At 48.6% G+C, this 15,419-nt stretch overlaps 1 protein-coding gene, 1 long non-coding RNA gene and 7 other non-coding genes across 9 annotated transcripts; 4 read left to right on the top strand and 5 right to left on the bottom strand.

The window, feature by feature from the left end:
- The first annotated feature begins 330 nt into the window (after window positions 1-330).
- Window positions 331-404, top strand: Trnat-agu (transfer RNA threonine (anticodon AGU)). The gene has a single exon. It is a non-coding gene; the product is annotated as a tRNA-Thr (tRNA).
- A 434-nt stretch (window positions 405-838) lies between these two features.
- On the top strand, window positions 839-920 carry Trnas-cga (transfer RNA serine (anticodon CGA)). The gene has a single exon. It is a non-coding gene; the product is annotated as a tRNA-Ser (tRNA).
- Window positions 921-8,144: 7,224 nt separating this feature from the next.
- Window positions 8,145-10,960, bottom strand: LOC143442773 (uncharacterized). The gene is made up of 3 exons (XR_013111250.1): window positions 10,836-10,960; window positions 9,883-10,126; window positions 8,145-9,376 (listed from the first exon to the last, which is right to left on the bottom strand). It is a non-coding gene; the product is annotated as an uncharacterized LOC143442773 (long non-coding RNA).
- Window positions 8,339-8,409, bottom strand: Trnag-gcc (transfer RNA glycine (anticodon GCC)). The gene has a single exon. It is a non-coding gene; the product is annotated as a tRNA-Gly (tRNA).
- Hes7 (hes family bHLH transcription factor 7) lies at window positions 10,844-13,337 on the top strand. Its single transcript, XM_034507386.2, has 3 exons — window positions 10,844-11,046; window positions 11,583-11,670; window positions 11,975-13,337. Exons 1-3 carry the CDS (start codon window positions 10,858-10,860, stop codon window positions 12,424-12,426), a joined length of 729 nt encoding a protein of 242 aa, XP_034363277.2. The 5' UTR covers window positions 10,844-10,857; the 3' UTR covers window positions 12,427-13,337.
- Window positions 12,909-12,995, bottom strand: Trnar-ucu (transfer RNA arginine (anticodon UCU)). Its single transcript is given in 2 exon segments — window positions 12,909-12,944; window positions 12,959-12,995. It is a non-coding gene; the product is annotated as a tRNA-Arg (tRNA).
- A 183-nt stretch (window positions 13,338-13,520) lies between the features above and the next one.
- Window positions 13,521-13,602, top strand: Trnal-uag (transfer RNA leucine (anticodon UAG)). Its single transcript has one exon. It is a non-coding gene; the product is annotated as a tRNA-Leu (tRNA).
- Window positions 13,603-13,892: 290 nt separating this feature from the next.
- Trnaq-cug (transfer RNA glutamine (anticodon CUG)) lies at window positions 13,893-13,964 on the bottom strand. The gene has a single exon. It is a non-coding gene; the product is annotated as a tRNA-Gln (tRNA).
- A 903-nt stretch (window positions 13,965-14,867) lies between these two features.
- Trnak-uuu (transfer RNA lysine (anticodon UUU)) lies at window positions 14,868-14,940 on the bottom strand. The gene has a single exon. It is a non-coding gene; the product is annotated as a tRNA-Lys (tRNA).
- Window positions 14,941-15,419: the final 479 nt, after the last annotated feature.

The following is a 15,419-nucleotide window of genomic DNA, read 5'->3' as shown; positions in this document are numbered from 1 at the left end:
ATTACCTTAGCTTGGTTATTTTGAGAAGCAAAGGAGCAACGTGGCTAAGGTCTTGGCAAGCCCCAGTCGTAGGTACGGTGGCAGAAATAAGTGGATGCGCTGGGAGCTCTGAGCTGACTTCTAAAGTTTTGTTAGCACACCAGAAATAGCTAGTCAGTTTAGTTAAGACACCAGTCCTTGAACTCAAAACTTAGAAGAGGGGAGCTTGGATGGCTTGAATAACAGGAAGTCCAGTTTGGACTGTCAAAATACATGACCCTGCCCGTTTCCTGCCACTTGCTACCTGCCTCTTAACAGCTGATCTACTTTGAAGTGGAGGGTATTTTCGTTGGCGCCGTGGCTTAGCTGGTTAAAGCGCCTGTCTAGTAAACAGGAGATCCTGGGTTCGAATCCCAGCGGTGCCTGGCTTCGTCTGGGAACTGGTATATTATTGCAGGATTATTGACATCTGCCCTTCAGGAGATTGCGGCCGCCCTTAAACACTTGCCTAAGTATATTCTTAATGCCAGCTTTCCTCTTAAGAGTATTCTTGAGACTCTGCTGCGGACTGTCATATCAAGTATACTAGTTTTATTGGGGTTTCACTGTGGCTCGGTGAGAAGAGAGCCCCTGGAAGATGTTGCTGATCAAGACAACTAGTTTTATTGGGGTTTCACTGTGGCTCGGTGAGAAGAGAGCCCCTGGAAGATGTTGCTGATCAAGACAAGGCTTGGACCGTTGCGCATGCGCATAGCTGCTTTTAATTTTACAAGAAAAAAAAGAACAAAAACGGTGGAATCTACAGGTGTCGGAGTCCTTGATAGCCAGCTATAGCTCCACAGGACAAGGGCCGCACGCGGCTGTGATGGCCGAGTGGTTAAGGCGTTGGACTCGAAATCCAATGGGGTCTCCCCGCGCAGGTTCGAATCCTGCTCACAGCGTTAGTAGTTTTGATTATTAGGCATTGCTCTCCCGATTAGCAGAAAGTAATTCATTTCGTTTTCCAGTTCTTTCTTTGAAAAAATTCCCACTGGGATTCAGTTACCCGAGACCGTCTTGGTAGCGCCTCGGTACAACTGTGAACTTGTAAAAGACGCTTTGATTCGTAACTCCCATCAGTTCACAAAGATTCCCGGCTCCACTCCGAATCGCTCATCCTCGCTACTTTCCGACTATATCACCCGAAACCACAAATCACCCGGTTCGTTCACCTTACCCTCTACTTTTTTTTTTTTTGTTTTTGTTGTTGTTTTTTGTTTGTTTTTTTGAGGTTGTGATTTGATTACATTTCTCACTTCCTCTTCCTCCCTTCAAAACTTCCCATACGCTCCTCCCAGCTCTCCTTCAAATTCATGGGCTTATTTTTCTAATTGTTATTGCATGCATATGAGTATATGTATATACATATATATTACCAAATATAACCTGTTCAGTCTGTATAATGTTACCTGTATGTATGTTTTCAGGGCTGAGTGTTTGGCGCTGGACAAACAGTTGGTATAGTCTTTCCTAGTACGGGTGGGCTGCCTCTCTCCCTCCCAGCTTTCTTCAGTTGCCTATAGCTCTTTGTGTGGGACTGAGTCTCTACTTTCTGCTTCACTGGGAAAATGGTTTCCCCCAGACTCTACAACTCATGGAGCTTATCACCACTATTCTTCCTTCCTCTGATTAGAGCACTTCCAGGGAGCTACGGCCACCAGCTGTCCCCCATCCCCCATCTAGATTTTTCCACCTCTCGGGCCCACATTGCTCTGGTTTCCATATCCAAGTTTTCCTTTCTCCTATACTTCTCCCATCAGCTTCCAGAAAGTGGTGATTTCATTCAGAATAACAAAAACATCTGCTGTGTGTCCTTGGAACTCTCATGTGTAGGCAACTTAATCCCCAGATGTGTAATCTGATGGGAGGTAGGGCCTTTGGGACATTATTTGAACTAGAGGATGTCACATGAGTGGATCCCTCACGACGACGAAACTACTATAGGAAGCAACGCTAAGCTTGCTTATTCTGCCACACCATGATTCCCTCTACCAAATTCTGATGCAACAAGAAAGCTCTCACCAGATATGCTGGCACCATGATCTCAGTCAGGCTTCCCAGCTTCCAGAGTGATGAGCTAAAGAGGCCTTTGTTCTTTCCCAATTACTCAGAATATCGTGTTATTGTAAGCCAACTGGAGAAAAGGCCAGCAAGCAGAGAAAGATGCTGCCTGGACCCTGTGCTCCTCTTCAGTCAACATTCCGTTTCTTGTTCTTCTGTACAGCCAGAGGACATCACTGCCCCTGCCTTCCTCTACTCCTTTGAGCCCCCTCCAGCCACGGATATGCCTTGCCCCCCTCACAGCTTCCCTTGTTAAGGTTAGCAAATACCCATCACATTGTGAAGTGAACAGTAGTCAGAGGCTTGCCCTTAGAAATGGCCTCTTCACTTGCCTTCCAGCCTCCAACACCCTTCTGATAGCTCTTCTGCCTTGTTAGCAGCTCATTCACAGACTCATCTGAATCGTCCATGTTAGAAGAGTTACAAAGCTCACTCTTCCCGGGTCTTTCTTCTTTACTTGTGCTTTCAGCCAGTCTAGTGCCTTTAAAAGCCAGATGATCCCCTACATTGCCTCACATTTTCTTCTCCAGCTCTGGAATTGTTCCTGAATGCTTATGTACTGCTGGCTATTTTCTGTCTCCGCTGGGCTATGTACTAGGGATCAAAAGCGTTTTCTAAAATTCCATATTAACCAGTCAGCAATTTCTTTTTCCAATAAGCAAGGTTTCTCATTTTAGAACCGTAACAGTGTCACTGACTTTACTATTACATCCTAAACCAGGCTTGTTTCTTACCTGTCACCTGGATCATTGCAGGGTCTTCAAAATTAGCTCCTGGTGTCCAGTCTCTTGGGATGCCAGGGATTAGCCTAGGGCTTCGTGCATGCCGGAGACACACTCTCTAAATGATGCTTCTCTTCACTAACTGCCACAATTGTGACTACAGTTCTCTTCCAGTCTACTCGTTTTGTGAGAGGGGAGAAGGGAGACTTGAAACAAGGTAGCTCAAGATGGCCTCAAATTCACTATACTCACTATGTAGCCCAGGTTGGCCTTGAATGCACAATGATCCTTCTACCTTAGCCTCCGAAGTGTTGGGATCACAGGAAGGCATGGAGGCTGACACACATCTCCACTCTTCCACTCTGAGGGGGTAGAGGCAAGAGGCTCTCCAGTGTGAGAACAGCCTGTGCTCCATAGTGAGAGTCGGTTTCAAACACAGCACAACTCTAATCAGCTATCTGAAAAACACAGCAGCAAGGGCTCAGGCTACAGCTACACTTGCCTCCTGGGAAAAAGCCTTGGGGTCCAATCGCCAGATTGGGGGTGGGAGCATGAATCTGATCCCATCCCTTCAGAGTCCAGTGGGCGGTGCCAATAGAAACTCATTTTTTGGAACTGTACTGCTTGTACTGTGTGTACAAACAGAAATGAATTCTTACACAATTTTCTAGCTCTTTCTGTTATGGGGACTCTCAGCTCTGTTCTCCTTGAAGGGAAGAAAGGGTCAATAGATACAGATATCTTGAGCAAAGTTTATTTAGCAAAGCAAAGTAATGAGAGAAGGAGAGAGAGAAAGAGAGAGAGAGAAGTAAGGAGCAGCCCCATGGGTTCTGTGTGATGGATTTTAAAGAAAATTGTATAAATATTCATGAGGCAAGTAGTATATTCATAGAAGAAAGTGACCCCTTTCTCCTCTCTTAATAATGAACCCGATTTCTCCATGAGCCTTATAAAAAGGTGTGTGTATGTCAAACCTACATATTTCAATGATACCAAGCTTTTTGTTTTGTTTTGTTTTGTTGGTTTTTCGAGACAGGGTTTCTCTGTGTCCTGGCTGTCCTGGAACTCACTCTGTAGACCAGGCTGGCCTCGAACTCAGAAATCCGCCTGCCTCTGCCTCCCAAGTGGTGGGATTAAAGGCGTGTGCCACCACAGCCCAGCAATATTAATGTTTTTGCTTGTCCTTTTTGAGACAGGGTTTTGCTGTTCTGCAAACTTACTATGTAGACTAGACTGGCCTTGGGTTCACAGAAATCCACTTGCCTCTGCTTCCTGAGTGCTGGGATTAAAGATGTGTGCCACCACATTGGGCTGACTTAGAGTCTTTCTATTGTAGCTCTGGCTATCCCAGAACTCCCTTTGTAAACTAGTCTGGGCCCGAAATTATACAGCTCTGCCTGCCTCTTCCTCCTGAGTGCTGGGATTAAGGTGTATACCATCACAATCAACTCTAAAGAAATGATTGTGTAACAGAGTGTAGTTCAATAGCCCATTGGCTAAAATACAAGTTGAACGATTCTAGCCAACATAAATAGCTGAGAGAACAGAACCAAAACTGTTTATTCCTCTCTGTCTCTCTCTCTCTCTCTGTGTGTGTCTCTCTCTTTCTGTATCTCTCTGTCTCTGTCTCTCTCTGTCTTTCTCTTTGAGGCATGGTCTCATGGAGCCCAGGCTAGCTTCATTATGGGGAAGATCTTGAGTTCCTGATTTTCCAGCCTCTGCCTCTCAAGTGCTAGAACTACAGGCACCAGCGTATCCTGGCACCCCATTCTTCTAGGATGAGGCTTTGCAGAATGACAGTTTTTACCCTCTGCTCCCTTCCTTGCCTTCTCTCCATCATACTGACTGACTGCCAAATAATAGTTTATGTAATGCACATGGACTGTGTCCCCACAAAAGCAGAGGCCAGTTAGGACAGAGCTCATGGCCTGCTTTGTTCAGAGCTGTCTCCGTGGGGCCTAGAACAGAGCAAGCAGGATAAACATGTACTGAGGACTGAAGAGATGGCAGGCCGGGTTCAACTTTTGTCGCTGTGGTCTTTAAAGTTTGTAAGTGCTTTCCTGTTGAGACCCTTCCTCTAAGCAAACAAACAAACGAATAAACAAACAAACAACAACAACAACAAAAGAAAAGAACAAAAAAGAAAAGAAAAAAGTGCTCTTTTCTATTTTTTTTCAGTCTGAGATTCCTCCAGTTTAGTTTTGAATCATAGAACAAAAGACCAGGAAGCCAGGTCACAGTTGCTTTTACAAGCCTAGAACTCTCCCCTGTTTTGTTGCTTTGGCTGAGAGAGTGAGTTTTCCTTCTTTCCAAGGCTATGAAAACAGTCTTCTAGGAACAACCCCAATTCCGGACCTAGGACATCCTAAGAAGACTACTTTCCCTTTGAAGAACTGAAGAGAAAGACTGAGAAGCTTGAAAGCCAGGCCTGGGGAGCTGTCCCAGTGGGAGAGGGAAGTTAGGAGGACCGCCAGCTGTTCCCAGTCTGTCTTTTACTGGCTGCATCCCTAAAGGCCTACAAGTGGCCCTCCCCTGAACTTCAGTGTGGCCCACCATAGAGAGTGTAGGGAGACACAGATGCCTGTACATGTACTGTTAGCACACAACCATAACATATCCTCTCTGGACATAGGCTTGTGATCTTTATAGAGACCCTACTCACACTCTCAAACAAAGGTACCACAGCAATGTCTTCATGAACCACATCTGCACCAGAGCAAGGAATTGGAGTCAAATTACCCAGTTCATTCCACTTCTCTCACTAGAGGGTAACCTTAGGCTTTGAGGGCCTGAAAAGTACATAGGTTTTTTAATTTTTATTTTTGGTTTTTCAAGACAGGGTTTCTCTTTGTAACCCTGGCTGTCCTGGAATTCACAGGGATGCTTCTGCTTCTGCCTCCCAGTGCTTGGATGAAAAGCATGAGCTGCCACTGCCCAGTGTGCAAAAATACAAAACTAGGCATGATAGGGGTAATATTTAGAACAAAGAAATATTTAGAACAAAAGTAAAAATACAAAACTAGGCATAATAAGTAATATTTAGAATAAAGCAAAGAATGTAATGGTTTACATCTTTAAAAAATCGACACTGGGCAGTGGTGGCGCACGCCCTTAATCCCAGCACTCCAGAAGGTAAAGGCAGGCGGATTTTTGAGTTTGAGGCCAGTCTGGTCTACAGAGGAAGTTCCAGGACAGCCAGGGCTACACAAAGAAACCCTATCTTGGGGAAAAAACAAACAAACAAAAAAAAAAACCAACCAACCAAACAAACAAACAAAAAAAACAACAACAACAAAAACCTGACCAATAGAGGGGGAAACTGTGGGTTCAATCCTCAATACTAATGGAAAAAAAAAAAAAATTCTGACAAACTGTCAGTGAGGTCAAACAGCAAGAAAAGCAAGACCCTGACTCCGAAATGGGACAGTGATGATTGTAATGATAATTGATATCCAGTAAGTCTAACACTGACAAATGCCAGAAAAGCAACCTAACTTCTGGAAGACCTCAACAATATTCTCGGCAGACTGCCTACCTACTTTGTATATTTCTTTTTCTTGGTGTGTATGTACAATTTACAGAATTCTATGGGCCCTATGAACGCCGTGTTGGAATTGTCCCCAGACTGTTTTCAAGGTCCTCTACCGCATTAGCATCATGGTGAATCAGCGAAGCTTGTGCTCCCAACACCCCCCTGCCCCCCCCCCCCCCCAAAAGGCCTTCAGCCTGCTGGGAAAGCCTATTTTCTTAAACCAGTAGGTTTGTTTTTTTAGTTTTCAAAATGAGTGTTTCGCAGGTTTCTCATCAAATGGCCTATAGCACTTCTAATGCCCGTGGGAATAACCAGGGGTGGAGCTGGAGATAGGTGAGTTGATGCCAGATGGGGGTGGGGAATCAGCTTCAGTAGCAGGGAAGATCCCTCCCTGTCGAGAGGTTGGGCGTGGAAAAGTGGATCTTTCTAACTGCTACTTTTTCTTAGAGAACAAATGGCTCAAACTAGGATGCCAACTCGAAAGTAGTCTCTGTTGCTAACCAAGGCTGGCCTTAAACTCTCCACTGCACTTAGACTAATCCCCAAGCTTCCAAAATCCTGTGAAACAGGCTATACCCTACTTTTATATTTTTTTCATCTTTTTAAACTAAAAAAATTTTTTTTATATTTGCTCATCTTATATTTCATCTTACATCTGCCACCCCCAAATTCTCTGTTCCAGGTTCTCTTTGTGTAGCTGCCACCCGCAAATCTCTTTTCTACAGGACTTCTTCGTTTTGCTTGGACTCATGGCTGACCATGTTGAGATATTATCACCACCGTGAGGTTGTCTCTGACCACTTAGACCGAACTAGTACTTCACTGTCACATCTTTGCAATTATCCTTACAATCATGTGAAATTATCCTATTCTATTTTCTGCCTTCTTGGATGTTTCCTGTCCTCACAGCACCATCCCCGCCAATAATGTATGTTTCAGGAGAGCTCTGAGCCAGTGTAACCCGAAAGCCTAACAAGAGTGGGCACATAGCAGGCACACACAGATTTAGGCTGAGTGGGCAAATGTACCAGTTGGGTTCACAGAGATGCCAAGACTGTTTACTTTTATCCTAGGGCCACAGCCCCTGCCTGGAGCCGAGAAGGGAGAATTGTCACAGACACATTCCAGAGACCAGGCTGAAACTTCTAGGAGACAGCCCAGAGAGAAGATAAGGCTTAAACCGGAATTCAGACTGTGCGAGCCTGAGAAGGCCGGGAGGAGGGGCGCGGAGGGTGGCGGAGCGCTCCGGAGGGGAGCGGAAAGCCAGCGCTGGGCGTCAGGGCCCCCGGGTCGCTCACAAGTGGCCCCGGCAGGTGGCCTGCCCAGTCCCGCCCTTCCCGGGCGCGGCGCGTGCGGGATCAAAGCTGCCGGCAAGGGGCGGGCCAGGGAGCTGCAGGGAACTGGGGGTGCGAGCGTGGGAGCGCAGGAAAGACGACGAGATAGCCAGGAAAGGCCCAGAGAGGGAGAAACAGAGGGATGTGAAACTCAGAAGCCAGAAAGAACACCCTAGACCGGGAGAGACCCCAGCAGAAGTCGCCGAGAGACCTGAGAAAACTATCAGAGAGATGGAGTCGCTGAGAAGTGCTCAGGGACAAGCAAAAATGAAAAACTGAAATGCCCAGGATTGGACCTGGGGAAAGGGTGTTTCAGAGAACAGAAAATGAGAGGGAGAGAGAGGAAGGGAGAAAGAAAGACCAGGAAGACCTGGCCCTCCCTGCTGAGGAAGGAGAGGACCCATAGGCAGGGATCTCAACTCTGCGCCCTTTCTCAGGGTGGCGCCTCTGGAGGTGCGGACAAAGACGTATCGAGGCATCCAGAACCTCCCAGGGTTAGAAGTAGGTTGTAAGGACCTGCGGAGTCAGTGACTAATTCTGGAACATCCAAGCCGGCACGGAATCAAAACATTATATATTTCAGTTTTGATTGAAATGTTTAGGCGCAAAAAGAACACTTGCTTGATGTGCTGTTAATTTTTTCTCCTGGTTGGGGTAGAAAAATGTTACTGTGCATTGGCCGGGAATCGAACCCGGGCCTCCCGCGTGGCAGGCGAGAATTCTACCACTGAACCACCAATGCAGCTAGGGGAAGGGGTCACAATGAGCCTATGTGAACTTCTCAGAGGCAGAGCCAATCCTGCTCATACTTCTAGGTGTGGGAAAAGGTTGTACAGAGTGATTGAGGGTGGAGCACCAGGCCATTCTTTCAGTTGGATCCGGCCACCGGGCCATAAAGTCATTCCATATGGCCAGGGGCGGCCCCACACCCGGGTGCAAACTGCCTCAGGCCCCGAGCCTCACGTGCAGGTGAGAAAAACTCAACCCCAGTCCTGGTTCCCAAGGAGGGGGGCCGTGGGGCCTGCTGAGGCCACACATCTGTGCTCCCATTTGGCTGAAGTAGGGAAAGGTGGGATGTACTAAGGGCCCTAATCCCAAATGGGAGCCCCTTTCTCAAGTACCGGGCCCCTCTTGCTCTGTCTTTGGCAAGGCAGTTTCTGCCAGAAAAACTTCTCAGGATGTGGAGGGCCTCTGGGAGGAGGCTCCACTAGCCTCTGACTTCACAGCTACCTTCTGGCTCGGTTTGTAGCCTCGTCTTTATTATGTCCTTTCCCCATGTCTTCTTGTCCTGTTAAATTTCGGTTTTACCTTCTCAGGCACTTCGTCCTGAAGACTCCAGGTGTTGACATATCCTTCCGCAGAGGGTCATGCTCTTGGTTTGAGGTGGGTACGGATCCCTTTTTGCAACCAACCCTTTCTTGTTCCTTTGGCAAATCTCACATCTCTCTGCTCCCCTAGTCACTAGAGGCCTCCAGAGGCAAGTAACTCTGGTGCACTCTTATGTTTTCCTGTCAGCTATACTCCTGAATTTAGTTTTGAAACAAATTATTGTAAATGGAAAGATTTCTTCACTCTTACTTTTTTTCTAGAAGTTTCCTTTGTCTTTCCTTAGTCCAGCCATCCTTAAGAAAATCTGTTTCCGGGGATTCAAGTTACTTCTATAGTATCTATAGAATCAGTTTGGCGGCAGATTCTTCTTATTACTACGTCTGCAGGGATAAGTACCGGAGTTATTGTGAGAATTGAGTAGAAGGGACAGGTACAAAGGTGTCTTTTCTCACAGCCCCCAGTAGAATCCAGCAGACCTACTGCACCTTTAGGGGTTGGGAGAAGATTATAACCTTCAGCCGGGAGACTGAAGCGTGCTAACAACTTATTTCAGTGTTGGTGAGGTTATAGTGAATCTCCAAGAAATCTACTAGTCTAGGAGATCCCCAAATTTCATGCCTAAGTGAGTTCTGCCCAGTTAGTTTACCTAGACTCCCTTTCCCTGATAGTCTCCTCCCTCCAGTTGGGTCCCGCCTTATTATACAGCTTTATGGTCCTTAAACCAGCCTGTGGCCCCTTCCTCCCCTCACTTCCCACACTTGGGGCTAATTCACCCTCCCTTTCCCTCCCCCTTCGCTCCCTGCCTTTCCGGGAGCCTCGTGCCGGGGGTCCTTGCCCTGGGCATCTAGGAGCTGAAGGGGGCGGGGCCGGGCCCTAGCCCTCCTACCCAGCAGCGGCGGGATATAAGGATCCAGGCAGCACGCGCTGGGTCCACCGAAGGGTCCGGAGGAGCAATGGTCACCCGGGAGCGAGCTGAGAATAGGGACGGCCCCAAGGTGAGAGGTGGGAAGGAAGGGAGATAGGGTCTCTGTTCTGGCCAGAGGACTTAAAGGTTCTGCCTCTGTGGGTTAGGGGTAAAGATGGAGACACGGGAGTAAAAGGATCGAGGTGCTCGTGCGATCCAAAAAAACCTGTAAAATATAAAGAGGACAGGGTCAGAGCCCAACTTGCGTGGGCTGCGGAAGCCGAGGTCAAGAGGGTTTGAATTATTGTGGGCAAAGGCTTGGTTGCCTGGAAAGTGCCAGAATTTGGGCATCGTGGCCTATTCTAAGGCTCAGGAAGCTGGGGCAGGTGGATTATCGCAAGTTCGAGGCCACGGAGTGCGCCCCTATTTAAAAAAAAAAAAGAAGAAGAAGAAGAAGAAGAAGAAGCTATAAACTCTAACAACGTCAGATAAGCTAGAGGACAAGAAGGAGGAAAGGCTATGGACAGTCTGTGAGCGCCTAGGAACCACAGCTGACTCAAAGAGAAGACCTTTGAGTCATTGGATCCAGAGGTGCGAGGCCGGCTGAGAGATATTAGGAGAACGAGTGGCGGCTTCTAGGTGACTGTCTAGAAGGGTTTGAGCGGTCACACTATGTGTCTGCCTTTCACTTTAGGTCTGTATCCCGCAGCTCACTAGCCTGGGGGGCAAAGAGTGTCACTAAAGTTCTTCAGTGATACACAGAGAGGGAGACCGCACAAGACAGAGATATATAGAGAGAAGAGGAGTGTCCGAGAGGAGAGAAGAGAGGAGAAAGCTAATTACAGAAGGGAGAAGTGGGCGAGCCACTCAAACCGACCCAAGGGTACTGGGAAGTGAGGGAGTGAGAGTGAGCGAATAGACCAGTCCCAAGCAACCTGGATTTGGGGATAGGGACGCATGGGGGTTTTCCCAGCGGTAGGATCGGACGCTCGCGTGGCGGCGCTGAGTCTCGGTCCGGTCGGCCGGCTCTTCCTTTCCCGCTGGTCACAGATGCTGAAGCCGTTGGTGGAGAAGCGGCGCCGGGACCGCATCAACCGCAGCCTAGAAGAGTTGAGGCTGCTGCTGCTGGAGAGGACCAGGGACCAGGTCAGTTCCCCCGCTGGCCCCAGGCCCCTGAACATTCGTACCCGTGTCCCAGAGCTTTCCACTGGGGTGGGGACATAAGCTGGCGTGGTGACCCTGACCCAAGCCTGCTCCTTGAAATCCCATCCCAGACCCCCTCTCGCTCTCAGAAGTTGATCTTCTCCACCTTGCTGGTCTGTACGTTTCCTGTCTGGCTCCGTAAACTGAGCTTTCAGCGTGCGTCAGTTTCCCACTCGGGGTTTCTAAATGTCCTCATCTACCTCCCGCCCCTGACCAATGAGCTTCAGTTCTGCGGTGGTTTTCACCGTCCGGGTTTGCTGTTTCCTACACCTCACATGTTGGGAACTGGTTCCACTCCCTCAGGTTGGACAGTCTCGTCTCAGGGTGGGGCGGGGACCTTTCTTGGTCATCTCCACATTCGGTCGCGAGTCCTGGGGGCACCCGCAGCTCCCGTATCCGCCCCTCCCTTCTTCCCCTAGCCACTTTTCCCCCTCTCTCCCCACCCCTTTCTGTCTCTGCGCCCCTCCCCCCTTCTGTAGAACCTCCGGAACCCGAAGCTGGAGAAAGCAGAGATACTGGAGTTCGCCGTGGGCTACTTGAGGGAGCGAAGCCGGGTGGAGCCCCCGGGTACAGCGCGGGGGGTGGGGCAGCGGCGGGAGGGTGGGGGGTGGGAGCCCGGAAGGCCCGGGCCGGGGAAGGGGCGGATTGGGGCTTGGGGGAGCGGCCAGCTGTGCGCCTAGGCGAGGTTAATAACACCCGCGCGTGTCTGTCTCTGTGTCTCCCTCACTGCCCTCCTCTGCACGTCCATCCGGCCTCCTGTCTCTGTCTGTGCGCCCGTCTGACCTCGGTATCTCTGCGCCCCGCCCCTTCCCTCAACCCCGTCGGGCCCCTGCCCTGCCCTGCCCGCCTGTCCTCCCGCCGGCCGCACCAGGGGCTCCCCGGTCCCCAGGCCAGGACGCCGAGGCGCTCGCCAGCTGCTACTTGTCCGGCTTCCGCGAGTGCCTGCTTCGCCTGGCGGCCTTCGCGCACGACGCCAGCCCGGCCGCCCGCTCCCAGCTTTTCTCCGCGCTGCACGGCTACCGGCGCCCCAAACCGCCCCGGCCCGAGGCCGTAGATCCAGGGCTCGCAGCGCCGCGCCCACCGCTGGACCCCGCTTCACCAATCCTTGGCCCCGCGCTGCACCAGCGCCCCCCAGTGCACCAGGGTCCCCCCAGTCCCCGCCTCGCTTGGTCCCCATCCCACTGCTCCCCTCGCGCCGGGGATTCGGGCGCGCCGGCGCCACTCACCGGACTGCTGCCGCCACCGCCACCGCCTTACAGACAAGACGGGGCGCCCAAGGCCCCGCCACTCCCACCGCCCGCGTTTTGGAGACCTTGGCCCTGAGCTTTGGGGGGCTGGGGCAGGGATTGGGGGTGGTGTAGAGACTCCAGCCAGAGGGCAGGAGAGGGATCCGGGCGAAGAGGGCAGCGGGGCGCGCGGGCTCAGCGCGCGGGTGAGATGTGGTCTATATTAGAGTATCTATATAAATATATATTTTCCCGTCCCTTTTCCCTGTCCCACTACCCTGTGTGTAGCATTGTACCCTCTCTACCCTAGTCCAGTCCCAGTCCCTTCCCGAGTCCCTAGTGCATGGAATAAAATCGTTATTAAATCCCGGTGTGTCCCCTAGCCAGGGGCCTGCCTTTATACTGGCGCCACGCCTACTTGCCCATACCCTTCTCCCACCTTTAGGCCTGCTCTCCACGGCCCAAGCCCTGGGGGAGACAGGTAAGTAAAGAGCGGAGCGACAGACTGAGGTTGGAACTGGACTTTATTTGTGGGTCTTTGAATGAAAGCTAAGAAAAGATTAAAACCAGAAATAAAACCGACTCTGGTGGGATTCGAACCCACAACCTTTGAATCGCTTTTGCGTCACTAGAAGTCCAATGCGCTATCCATTGCGCCACAGAGCCACCTGGCGGGCGGCGCCTCCTTTCGGCTTACGGACACCAGCATAGAAAAAAAAAAAAAAAAGGGTAGCGTGGGAGTGTGTGCGCAAGGAAATTGGGCGGAGCGTCATAGGAGCTAGAGGTGAAGCTCTCAGGGGTCAGCAGAATGACATTGAGTCCCTGGAAAGCGCGTGGGCTAGATGACAGTAAGGGTGGATGCATGTGCGAGGAAACAGAGAAGGAGACTAACGAAATTTGAGCTCCCCAGCAGTGCAAAGCTCGGGCTACTCCTTGCGCAAGCTACCAAGCTCAGACTTACTCGGTTGCCAGATTTGATCCCGCTAAATAAACCTGCTTTGTTGTAAATCTCTGCGTCTTTTTGGTCCATTTGTTTCGTCTCTTTACTGTTCAGAGTCTCGGTGAGTCTCTTCATTCCGGGTTTGAAATACACAGCAACAAAAGAATTTGGGTTCGCTCCTGGTTGTAAACATCGAACAGACTGCCTTCTACTCTCTTAGGAAGACAACGGGAAATGATAGTCTCTAAGCGGGTAGCGTGGCCGAGCGGTCTAAGGCGCTGGATTTAGGCTCCAGTCTCTTCGGAGGCGTGGGTTCGAATCCCACCGCTGCCAGGCCAGAGTTTTTCTCCTCTTAGTTTTATGAGTACGAACCACCGCTTGGCTAGAGTTTCACCATCAACTTTGTCTTGCCAACAGAAGCCAAGATTACTTCCATATTCATAAAGACTTGACAAACACTGTTGAAATAATTATTCTTATATTCTAATTCAGCGCAGATCTTGGTGTGTAAAACTGTTTTATTTTAAGTTCTACTAGAAGATCTCTGATAGACATAGTAGGCATGAAAAATTGCAAACTAATATTTTTATTATAATCCTGATGTACTGAACATCAAAACATTAAGGTTCCACCGAGATTTGAACTCGGATCGCTGGATTCAGAGTCCAGAGTGCTAACCATTACACCATGGAACCCCCTGGCTCCCGGGTCTTTCGAAAATTATATACAATATTCTATACTCCATTTTGCATATCACGCTAACTTTATCATTTATCGAAACAAACCAAAACAAGCAGATGAAGCTAACTACTAAATGTAATTATTGTGTACCTGAAATATGAATGCTTTCTTCTATTTCTTTTTTTTTATTTGTACATTTTTTATTGGATATATTATTTACATTTCAGATGCCATCCCCTTTCCCCATTTCCCCTCCCTAGCAAACCCCAATCCCACCCCCTTCTCCTTTTTGCTTTTATACAAAAATTTTTAATGTTAATCTAAGGCTTTGTAAGTTTCGTAATGCTCAATTACAAGATGCTCATACAATCAGAAGTGTAACCCGATACCCAACCTAGATATATCTTTGACTGGCGGAGACTCGTGAACATCCGCCTCCATGTTCCCACCCCCCGAATGCTTTCTTCTAAACCTGAAGATTACGAAAGATAATTTAAAAATTCGTTAAAATGCTGATTTTAAAACACCAATTTAGGGTTAAATTAAGATTTTCAAATATTGTAGTAAATGAAGCATATTAATATTAATATCTCTTAATATTAATATTAATATTAATTAATAATTAATTATATTAATTAATTAATTAATTAATTAATTAATTAATAATTAATTAATAATAATAATTAATTAATAATTAATATTAATATTAACATCTCCTTTTTACTCTCCTCGATGTATTCCTCGTTTACATAGCTACTCCTTTAACACTGTGCCGTTCCCTCTTATTATTGTTCGGAACCTATGTTCTATTTATATGTCCTTTTAAAAGAATGCAATTACTTCGTTGTTATATTGTTTTAGTCAAACAATACAGGATAACAGTAGTGCTTGAAATACATATTTCCACAAAAGTCAAGCGCCCGAACAGGGACTTGAACCCTGGACCCTCAGATTAAAAGTCTGATGCTCTACCGACTGAGCTATCCGGGCTCTTGCTAAAGATGTCTACTTTTGCCTAAAAGAATATGCTACGCCACCTACGTATTGTAGTGCATATTCAAAAGATGACGTTTTTGTCTAGGACTCTGATCTACTAAAACCTAGCTGCTAATGCCTATGCCTTCATTTGAAGTTAAGGAGGTTGCAGGGTAGGAGCGCCACTCAACCTGGAGGTGCCTAGACCAGCCACGCGGGGCCGCTGCGAGTCACAGGTTTCCCCGGTAGAGTCTATTTTTTTTCCCCTGGCCCTTGTGACCTAGATCTTGGACACCTGGGGCATACAGGTGCCTCCCACGGTTCAACAGTCAGGCTGAGGGAGGACCTGGAGCGTAAAGAATGTCACATGAAGGCCTCCAGATGCTGTCGGGCAGGCTTCCATTCACTTGGCAGGCAGGCCCTATCCCAAGGGAGTGATTGAGGTCGGGAATATCAAAACTGGAGACAGACAGAGGACTGGACTTGAGGAGGAG

Source organism: Arvicanthis niloticus, chromosome 6 (genome assembly GCF_011762505.2).
Source record: "Arvicanthis niloticus isolate mArvNil1 chromosome 6, mArvNil1.pat.X, whole genome shotgun sequence".
In the NCBI taxonomy this organism is placed as follows: Eukaryota; Metazoa; Chordata; class Mammalia; order Rodentia; family Muridae; genus Arvicanthis; species Arvicanthis niloticus.
The sequence above is the reverse complement of the archived record's forward strand: the minus strand, read 5'-3'. Positions and strand labels throughout refer to the sequence as shown.